The sequence below is a fragment of the Trachurus japonicus genome, chromosome 10, assembly GCF_045865225.1.
Source record: "Trachurus japonicus isolate A0001 chromosome 10, Traja_1.0".
Taxonomy (NCBI): domain Eukaryota; kingdom Metazoa; phylum Chordata; class Actinopteri; order Carangiformes; family Carangidae; genus Trachurus; species Trachurus japonicus.
In genome coordinates, this window is record NC_140916.1 from 992,122 (window position 1) to 1,003,063 (window position 10,942).

Genomic DNA, 10,942 nt, shown 5'->3' on the forward strand with positions numbered 1-10,942 from the left:
ATACTTTCAGCTAGAGACTTCATTCAAATTCTGAGCTGTAGACAAACTTCTAATGTATTCATCCTGTATTTACAACTTTTTCATAGCTTGCACCGTTTTTGAGATAAATCCTTTAAAAGCACATGAGGATTTCTGACAAATTTCACACTTTTCAATGAGTGTGTATGGGGTTGGGTCAGAGTGAGTGACATCATCGTTAGAGTGAGAGGGATCGAAAAAACATTCAGGATTTTTTCTGGATAAATTGCCAGCACGGCCACAAATTAAACTCTAGACACATGATTTCCTCACCGGTTTGTAGCCACACTTGTCGTGTCTCATTTAATGTGCTCAAAACAGCAGACAGACTTACAGAATTGTCTCTATGAGCCTAATTGTGCAGCTAGACCCGCTCCAGTGGCTCATCCACTTCAATATAAAAGTAGGAGCTGATTTTTTTAGAAAAGCAGAAATGCCCCCCTTTTCTACCTTGCGACCCTGAGAAAAGTTTTTGCCCTACAAACATTTAATGCACATCAATATGCTCAGGAAGGTCTCCTTGCCCAGATGGTCAGGACCACATTCTGATAAGAGGTACGGTTCTCTTTTACTGGGCTGTTTTGGGAAGCTGCACAGAGCTCAAATCTCTCTGCTCTGCTCTGCTCTGTGTGCAGTTGGTCCAGCTGTTGGGGCCAGCTCGTTATCATGTCTATAAATAGAACAGGTGCAGGTGCAGCCTGGCCGCTCGTTAAGATGTTTTTAAACACAGCCCCACACACACACATGATAAACCAGACTGACAGAGGATGTCCACGCACAAACACAGGCATCACACTCACACACAGACACACACAGACACAGTCACACATGAACACATACACAAACAAACAATTCCATTCCATTCTTCATTCTTCCATTCTTAGATAATAATTTAAAATATTTTTTAAATGCAGCCAGGGAGCTCTCTGCTCTCATTCAGCCCAATGGAGAAGGAGCTCAACTTTGTAACTTGCTGTTAAAGGGATAGTTCACCCTAGAATGATATTTCGCTCATTACTGTATCTACTCACCCTCATGTGGACTAAGGGCTGGAAGAAGTTTCAGAGTCCTCCGTCCCTTCTCTGAGTTACAGGGGGTCTCAGCGTAGCAGTGCATGTCCATATAACGGTTGTAAAGGGACACCAGAGCTCTTCGTAAAAAAACACACACAAAAAAACATCCAAATACCTCCATGATGCTCGTATGTAATGTCCGTCTTGTGCTGAAGCCCCAAATTGCGTAATTGTCCCGAAAAAAATTAAATAAGTCTATATTTTAAGCTTGTTTGTAGCCTCTTCCTGGTCCGTCCAAATCTCGCGTGATTCGCAGTAACCGCACTGACGCCGGCGCAAATCACGCGAGATTTGGACGGACCAGGAAGAGGAGCTTTGAGCTTCCTAACCCTAACCCATCATAGTGTATTGGCAGGAAAGACCATTTAAATCTGTATCAAATATCGATTAATGAATTAATCGATAATTTGCATGTTGGTCTTGGTTAAGTACCACCTTGAAAAAACAAACAATGTTTTGTTGCTTAAGCTATTCAGTCATTCAATGGTATACTAAAATCCATGTGAAAAAAATGCTTCTCACTGTTCTCAGGTCAAATATTTATATGCGATTAAAATTCAATTAATTGCGATTCATTAATTACAAAGCCTCTAATTAATTAGATTAATTGTTTTAATTGAGTCCTGGCCCTATTACACAAGATACACACACACACACACACACACAGTTAACCTAATGTGATTACAGCTCCTCCATATCAGTGCTTATAGAAAGATGATCATGTGTCTGTCTGATCAGCTCTGTCTTGACCTTAAGATCGTGGGTTTGATTCCCATGTTGACAGAGATGGCACAACCCGCAGTAGCTCCCGTGGCCCATTCAAAATTTCCCGAGAGGAAATTGTCTAGTTTTTTTTACTCTTGTTGTTGTTTATTGCTGCTGTAACAAGTGAATTTCCCATAAGTGGGATACATGACAGCCTCTTATAGTGTTTTTGTTTCCAGTTGTGTTTCCTGTTGTGTCTATTTACCTGTGACCAGCTATGACAGACATGTAGAGACTGAACTGTCTGTTCAACAGTGAGAAGGTTTCTGTGACAGGAGGAGACTCTGGTTCACTCGACACAGACTCACTGAGGAACCAGAACTGGACCTGAAGAATCCAAACCCAGGATACAGAGGTTGAGTGAAGGTGGTGTTAAAGGTGTAGATGTGGATCAGTGAGTCAGAGGAGACTCTGTAGAAGGACAGAGAGCCAGCAGGACAGTCCACATACACTGCTACTCTGTTAGAGACAGAGGAGGTGGAGGAGGAGGAAGAGGAGATAGGTATCGATCTGTTATTGTGCCACACGTAGTAACGATCATCATCAGAGCATCTCAGAATCCAGGACTGATCGTTCAGTCCAAACACACAGTCATCACTGTCTCCTTTCCTTCTGGTTCCTCTGTAACTCACTGATAAATTAACCCATCCTCTCCACTCGACCTCCCAGTAACAGCGACCAGTCAGACCAGTTGAACACAGCAACTGAGGACAGTAGTCAAATCTGTCTGGATGATCAGGATATGACTGATCCTCCCCCACACGTGTTGCCTTCCTGTTGTTGTCAGACAGTTTGATCTTTGTGCTCACTGTGTTTGTGTCGATTGTGAGTGGACAGGAATCTGATGGAGAGAACAAGACACAGCTGCAGTTATTGATCATGTGATCAGTTATTGACAGTTTGATGGAGACTCATGAGGTCAGTGATGTGACAGTGTAAAGATGGTTGAATGTGCTGCTTTGTTTCCATGAATCAAAGTAAAAACAGACTTACACTTCCTCAGACCTGGTGTCAACCATGGGACTCCAGCAGGCTCCACCCTGAAAGGAGGAGGGGGGTCAGAGCAGCACCTTCTCTGTCAGCATGCACACATGGACATTACATGGCTCTCACACACACACTGTTTTATCACTGTGTTCACATGGAGGCTTGTATGTCTGGATGAACACTGAGCACAGAGAAGAAGGAGCTGGAGTCTTTATCTAGTGATGATACAGAGCAGGAGGAGACCAGGAGGAAACACTTCATCATGTCTTTTCTCCATGTGATGTCACTGCAGTGTGAGACACACACTTTCACTCTCTTACCCCTTTCCCACTGGCCAAAAAACCCGTTTAAACCCTCTGACAACTGGCTTTTGGTGACAGTGGGAAAGGCGCACCGACGCAGGTTAAAATCGGCTTTGAACGGCTTGGCTCCGATCGGCTTGCAGTGAGAATGCCAGACCCGGGTCAACCCGCTAATTTACGTGATGACGTTGAGCGTTATGTGACGCCACGTCATTGCGCTGGTAGCGTCTCATATCACGTACCAAAACAAAGCTCTTCTCTCATTCGAGACTCGAGACTCGGGATCAAAAGATCAAAGAACACTGACCAAAAACGATTGAAAAAAAAAAGAAGCAACAGTCTATTTACTTTTTATTGCTTTTTAACAGCAAAAAGATCAACATACATGAATGTGAACAACGACAGAACAGGAACAATATTATAGCTGCTGCGCAGCAATGGTCGGTGCAGGACAAAATTAGGCAATTTCAAAGTGAAAGTTGCAAAGCTGTAGCACATATGGTAGATCTGTTATGAATACAATACCACAAAACATAAGAGAGTCCATTTCATACGGTGCATTTAAAGCCAATCTAAAGAAATGGTTAATAGAATACCAAATTTGTGAACACTAGTCCCTGAATCCCCTGTAGTACATGGCTTAATTAAATAAGTGTAATTTGACATGTACGTGTTGTTCTTGTTGTTGATGTGAATATTCCCCTGTCTGAATGGGGGATGTATACATTACTGTGTGGTTGAGGGGTAAAGGGAGTACTGGTTGTGGATTGGATAGTGTTTGTGCATGTGTGCGTATGGGTGGGAGGGGTGGGGGGGTTAAAGTGTAATGTTGCTGTTGTAAATATTGTGCTATTTGTCTTGATGTAATTTGCTACCTTTATTATAGGTCTCATTGCCATGCTCCATCCGGCAGGGGGACTGCCAACGGAAATTAGCCTATTGGCTATAATTGGATGCATTTACATTTTATCTTTTTAAAATGGTCATTAATGTACACTGTCCCTCTCTAACAAATAAAGGAAAAATGAAATGAAAATGAAATTTATTTTCAAAGTTTTGATATTTAGATACATGCTGTAACACCAACATCAGCTCTACTGTCTTGTGTTACTAGTTCAGAACATCTAGCATTTTGATATGTCATCATCACCCTTGCTGGGGCTTGAACACACAACCTCTGGCATCAACAACCAGCTCCTAACTCAATGAGCTGATTTTCCTGATGTGTGGATTTCCTCTAAAGAAGAAGGAAAAAGAAGAAGTTTTTTCTTTATTTTCCTTTTCAAATTTAAAGGCATGCTGTTAGACCACCATTGAGAACATCTGGTATTTTAATGTGTCCTCATGTGTCACCCTTACTGGGGCTTGAACCCACAACGTTTGACACCAAGAACCAGCTGAAGAATGGAGAATTTAGCAAAAATTGTGGGAGGAGATAGGTTTAATACATTTTACAGATTTTGAAAAAAACAGTGTTGGACTTAATAATTTGTAATGAGTTTAAGTGGACAAAAGTTTCAGCAGTATTGGGGTGACATTTTAGTGAAAGTTGCAAACGTTGGTTTGGTAAAAATTGTCAAAGTTTTTTAATTAAACACTTATTATTTCTTCCCAGTTGGGTTAAAGGTTTGGTTTGGAGTTTTGTGCCCAAATATAAACATTAGACTTGTACAAATGAAATCTGTCTTAATCATCACCTCTGGGCTTCTAGTCCTGTGTGGTGGGGGCTGTGTCTGCAGCGCCCCCTCCCCCTGCCTGTATTTTGGTCTTTTGCTCTGTTTTGTTCAGGTTTTGTTATGCACGTGGACGTTTCTGGGTGGAACGAGAGAGTCGCAAATGAGCATAGATATCTATGGCGAGAGAGTCTGTGTTTTCTCTCCAGCCAATGACAGAGCTCAGGTGAAGCTACGTGCAGCAGGAGGGCTCAGGCCTGCTAGCTGCACTAGCTGTCTGATGCTACTGAGTCTCTCTCTCTCAGCAGCAGCAGTCAGGACAACAAAGTAAAATAAATACAGTCTGAGTTTATTATTATTATTATTATTATTATTATTATTATTATTATTATTATTATTACCTGAGAGATTCCAGTCTCCAGTCTGGATCCTCCAGTCCAGCAGACAGCAGCTCCACTCCTGAGGCTCCTGGATGATTGTAGCTCAGGTCCAGCTCTCTCAGATGGGAGGGGTTGGAGCTCAGAGCTGAGGCCAGAGAAGCACAGCCTTCCTCTGTGATCAGACATCCTGACAGACTGAACACACACAACAACACACGGGAACCCTCTGTCAACACCTGCTGCTGTGTTCAAGTGTCATCAGATGAACAGCTGGATGGATCCTCACCTGAGAGTCTCCAGTCTACAGTGTGGACTCTCCAGTCCACCAGACAGCAGCTTCACTCCTGAGTCCTGCAGGTTGTTGCTACTCAGGTCCAGGTGTCTCAGACTAGAGGACTGGGAGCTGAGGACTGAGGACAGAGCTTCACAGCTTCTCTCTGAGAGGTTACAGCCGCCAAGTCTGAAGAGATGATCATGAGGAATTAAAGAAGACAGGAATTTATCATGTCCTGTTGAAAATACAGAAGTGTTTTTATGTAATGATGAATAAATCCAACTCTCTTTACACTTACAGAGCTTTGTTAGAGGCTTTGACCACTGGCAGCAGTCTCAGAAGAGCCTCCTCTGAAGCAGAGTATTTCTTCAGGTCAAACTCATCCAGATCTTCTACTGATGACAGTAAGATGAAGACCAGAGCCGACCATTGAGCAGGAGACAGTTTATCTGTGGAGAGACGTCCTGATCTCAGGGACTGTTGGATCTCCTCCACTAGAGAACGATCATTCAGTTCATTCAGACAGTGGAACAGGTTGATGCTTTTCTCTGCAGAGGGAGTCTCTACAATCTTCTCCTTGATGTACTGGACTGTTTCCTGATTGGACTGTGAGTCACTTCCTGTCTTTGTCATCAGACCTCGTAGGAGATTCTGATTGGTCTCCAGTGAAAGACCCAGGAGGAAGCGGAGGAACAAGTCCAGGTGTCCATTTGGACTCTGTAAGGCCTCGTCCACAGCGCTCTGGTAGAAGTTTGTCTCTGCAGATTTGACTCCTGTTGTTTCAGTCTTCTTGGAGGTTGTTTGTTGTTGTGCCATCAGGCTGAGTCCAGAGTTGATGAAGGTCAGATGGACATGAAGAGCAGCCAGAAACTCCTGAACACTCAGATGGACGAAGCAGAACACCTTGTCCTGGTACAGGCCTCTCTCCTCTTTAAAGATCTGTGTGAACACTCCTGAATACACTGAGGCTGCTCTGACATCAATGCCACACTCTGTCAGGTCTGATTCATAGAAGATCAGGTTTCCTTTCTGCAGCTGCTCAAAAGCCAGTTTTCCCAGAGACTCAATCATCTTCCTGCTCTCTGGACTCCAGTGTGGATCAGTCTCAGCTCCTCCATCATACTTGACCTTCTTCAGTTTTAGATGAACCACCAGGAAGTGGATGTACATCTCAGTCAGGGTCTTGGGCAGCTCTCCTCCCTCTCTGGTCTTCAACAGCTCCTCCAGAACTGTAGCAGTGATCCAGCAGAAGACTGGGATGTGGCACATGATGTGGAGGCTTCGTGAGGTCTTGATGTGGGAGATGATCTTTCTGGCCTGCTGCTCATCTCTGAACCTCTTCCTGAAGTATTCCTCCTTCTGTAGGTCAGTGAACCCTCTGACCTCTGTCGCCATGTCAACACACTCAGGAGGGATCTGATTGGCTGCTGCAGGTCGTGTGGTTATCCAGAGGCGAGCAGAGGGAAGCAGGTTCCCCCTGATGAGGTTGGTCAGCAGCACGTTGACTGAGGTGGACTCTGTCACATCAGTCAGGATCTCAGTGTTGTGGAAGTCCAGAGGAAGTCGACACTCGTCCAGACCGTCAAAGATGAAGACCACCTGGAACTGATCAAACCTGCTGATTCCTGCTTCTTTGGTTTCAGAGAAGAAGTGATGAACAAGTTCCACCAAGCTCAACTTTTTCTCCTTCAGCACATTCAGCTCTCTGAAGGTGAAGGGAAATGTGAAGTGTATGTCCTGGTTGGCTTTGTCTTCAGCCCAGTCCAGAGTGAACTTCTGTGTTAAGACTGTTTTCCCAATGCCAGCCACTCCCTTTGTCATCACTGTTCTGATTGGCCGGTCTCTTCCAGGTGGGGCTTTAAAGATGTCTTCTTGTCTGATGGTTGTTTCTGGTCTGTCTGGTTTCCTGGACGCTGTTTCAATCTGTCTGACCTCATGTTCATCATTGACCCCTCCAGCCCCTCCCTCTGTGATGTAGAGCTCTGTGTAGATCTGGTTCAGAAGGGTTGGGTTTCCGGCTTTAGAGATCCCCTCAAACACACACTGGAACTTCTTCTTCAGAGCAGATTTGAGTTTATGTCCACAAACTGGACCAGGAGTTCCTGAATAAACAAAAACATAGTAAAATTCATGAAGAAAATATAACATTTTAATTCCTCGAAATAACGACTATATGAACATGTTTCCCTCCATGTGTTGATGTCAGTGAACGTCTCATTTGTCCATCATGTTGAATCTTTAGAGAAATCCTCGGTAACACTTTATTTTAAGGGGTCACTGTTCCTGTGTATCTACCTAATTAATTACAGTGTAATTACCTATGTAACCATATGTAATAACTAGGGCTGTCAGAGTTAACGCGTTAATCATGATGCGATTAATTAAAAACATTTTTTAATCGCTGTTAATCGCGGCCCATTTTCTCCTCTGCTGGACTGGAGTGTGGGACCTCCAGTCATGGATGTATTATCTTAGATCCATGCCTCCAGTCCAGTAGGTGGCGGTAATGCACCTTCAAGTTGGTTGCCAACCGCCAGCCCCGAGACGAAGAAGAAGAATGAGAGCAGATGTACCAGAGCTCTGAGCAGTGAGTGTTGCTGACTTTCTTTTGTCAAAAACGACTAGCGACAAATCTAGCGACTTTTCCCATAGATTTCCCGGGCTGACCCGTAGCCCGCGGTCAACCCACGGGGCGGGGCGGCGCAGGTCAAGAAATGTTTACTTTATTTGCGGTGCGGGCCGGGGTGGGTCATTAAAAAAAACTGATGATAAAGTCCAGAGCACTGATGTTGACGGGAAAGCCGGCGGAGGTGTAAAGGAACAGGGTGAGACGGCGGCTGGATGTATCAGCAGAGCGGGGTGGGATTCACTGAGAGCAGGGACCGAGGAGAGCGAGAGGCGGCGGCTGCAAGGCTGCTCGCTGCACTGTGGAGTGCGGGAGCCGGGAGGACTGACTCTCACTCCTCACAAACTCCACACTGACAAGCTACCGGCAACACAGCCCCTCTGTCTGCCCTTTCAAAGTAAAAAGCCCACTGTCTGACGTTTAATAGCGGCGGGGCGGGCTGGGGCGGGTCAAATTACTTAATAGATGCGGGACCCGCGGGTTGGAAAAAACCCTGACCCGCGCATCACTAGTAGTAACGCGCCACTTCACATTATCAGTAACTGGCCCCCGTCCTAAAGCACTCACCGGCAGTCAGCCTCACAATAGTGTCACAGAGCTGTCCCCGCGGCGGTCACAGAAACCGCACAGACCTGAGACCTGAGGTATCCCAGGTACACTTTATTTTAATGTGCTTATTTCACTGTATCAAAGAGTAACAAGTGTGTACTACCACAACTGTTACATAGACTATGTTGTGTAACAGCACATGTGGTACACTATCGAAGACAGTGATTATTGCAGTTAATGTGTAAGAACTGTGGTATCCCAGCAGGTACACTTTATTTTAATGTGCTCATTCCACTGTATCAAAGAGTAACACAACTGTTACATATACTAAGTTGTGAAACAGCATACATGTTCCAATAGGGTTGTGCCGATTGGCGATCCAATCATCTATCGGCAATTGGAAGGACGATCGGCGATGTTTTGTTTTCTTGCCGATTTTACACACACACACACACACACACACACACACACACACACACACACACACACACACACATACTTGCTACTGTTTTTATTGATCCAATGCGCAATCTGTTTGTTTTGTTTTAATGAAGCCGCTTCTCTGGCTGCTTCCAACAGATACTCTGTCAAATGACAGTGTTTCACCAATCAAATGCAGCCACTGGCGACGTCCAATCAGACGGAGCCAGGTAGTCATATGACCGCACACAAAATCTCTGTGGTAAACAGGGTGGCCACTCCGCCTCAAATTTGAGGAAACACGTTTAGCTGGTGTTGTGGCTGTGACTAGGCTGCCGACGCCAGCCCTGTTACTGTATGTCACAGCCCGACGAGGTGTTCACTGATATGCCACAAATAAATTACGTCCGCCATGAATAGATTTTTCGGCTTTCGGCAACGCAATATCGTTCCGTTCATTGATCATAGTGCTCTTTCTCCATTATTAGCCCTCACACACACACACACACAGAGAGAAGCGCATGACAGCAGGGCACGGTAAAAGCGAAACTCCTACGCCTACTCCAAAGTATTGTAACAAGCATTTCTTATTACAAGTGTAACAGGGACCTGTAAGTACACCAAAATACACTATGTATTTACAATGTAAGTACATGTTATTACATACGGTTACATAGGTAATTACACTGTGATTAATTAGGTAGATACACAGGAACAGTGACCCTTAAAATAAAGTGTTACCAAATCCTCTTACTGCTCTGCAGATGCTCAGCCAGCTCCTCCTGCTTCATCCTCCTCAGGAAGTTCACTGTGATCTTCACTAATGCGTCTCTGCTGCTCCTCCTCTGCTCTTCATCCTCACCATCCAACACCTCCTCATCCTCCCTCTCACTCCCTGAGCATTCTGGGTAATCTGGACTCAGAGCCTTGTGGATCTTATTCAGCTCAGTCTTCACAAAAGTGACCATGTTCTCCTCCAGCAGCTGGAACAGAAACTCTATGAGTGACAGCATCAAACTAAAACCATGGAGCCAAACATCAGATTCATGTTGGACAGACAATCCACTGGTGTCAAAGTGCAGCATGGAGATGATGCTGAACACAACAGATGTAACAGCAGCTGTTGGACATGTCCTCACCATAAATATGGAGTCCAGGTGTGTTCGATGCTGCTGGGCAGACTGACCACTGGGAACCTCTGAGCTCTCCTGGTCCACTCTGTGGAGGAATCAGTGTCAAGTCAACATCAGGACAGAGAGATGATACAAGATGGACTTTATATGTCCCCTGAGGACGTTCACAACAGACACAGACACTTTGGTTTCAGACCTGGTCCAACAACATGTCCTACAAACTGGTTCTTTTCTACAATAACCTGAGTCTGACTGTCAGTTACAGCTTACATCTGATCAGCTGATACACGTCCTCCTTTAAAGGTGTACAGAAATGGCCGTTTGTCCCGTTTGTCGCGCCGAGTTGTCACGAGCTGCAACACGAGTTTACCCGAGTAAGGAAAACAAATTTGATTGGTCGTTATCGAGCGGGCGGGATATTCAAAGTTTGGGGCGAGCCCGAGCTCTGTGTCTCAGACATTTGAATGACGGATTACGGATCCAATATCAGTGGCTGGTGAATCGTGTGCAGGCTGACGTATAATCCGTGCGCCTGCATTATCCAATGCGAAAAAAAAAATACACACTTTCATCCCGGATTTACTCAAAAATAGAATTTTGCACAAAGTTTGGCCTACAACGTCTGAAAGATGAGTTATCACATTAATTTTATGATCCAGAGTGGGCTCAAATTCAGTTTTCTTTTCTGTACACCTTTAAAGGTGAAGAACAAGTCCTTTGGTTCATCGCTCTTTAAAGGCCC

At 44.8% G+C, this 10,942-nt stretch overlaps 1 protein-coding gene across 1 annotated transcript in view; it reads right to left on the minus strand.

Moving 5' to 3' along the window:
* Nucleotides 1-10,080, minus strand: part of LOC146979224 (protein NLRC3-like) — a 331,528-nt gene extending 321,448 nt beyond the window's left edge. The window contains exons 1-3 of the mRNA XM_085788893.1: nucleotides 9,822-10,080; nucleotides 5,771-7,574; nucleotides 5,485-5,658 (exon numbers count right to left, since the gene is read on the minus strand). Coding sequence (XP_085645019.1) covers nucleotides 5,485-5,658; nucleotides 5,771-7,574; nucleotides 9,822-10,080 — 2,237 coding nt within the window. The remainder of the gene's footprint in view (nucleotides 1-5,484; nucleotides 5,659-5,770; nucleotides 7,575-9,821) is intronic.
* Nucleotides 10,081-10,942: the final 862 nt, after the last annotated feature.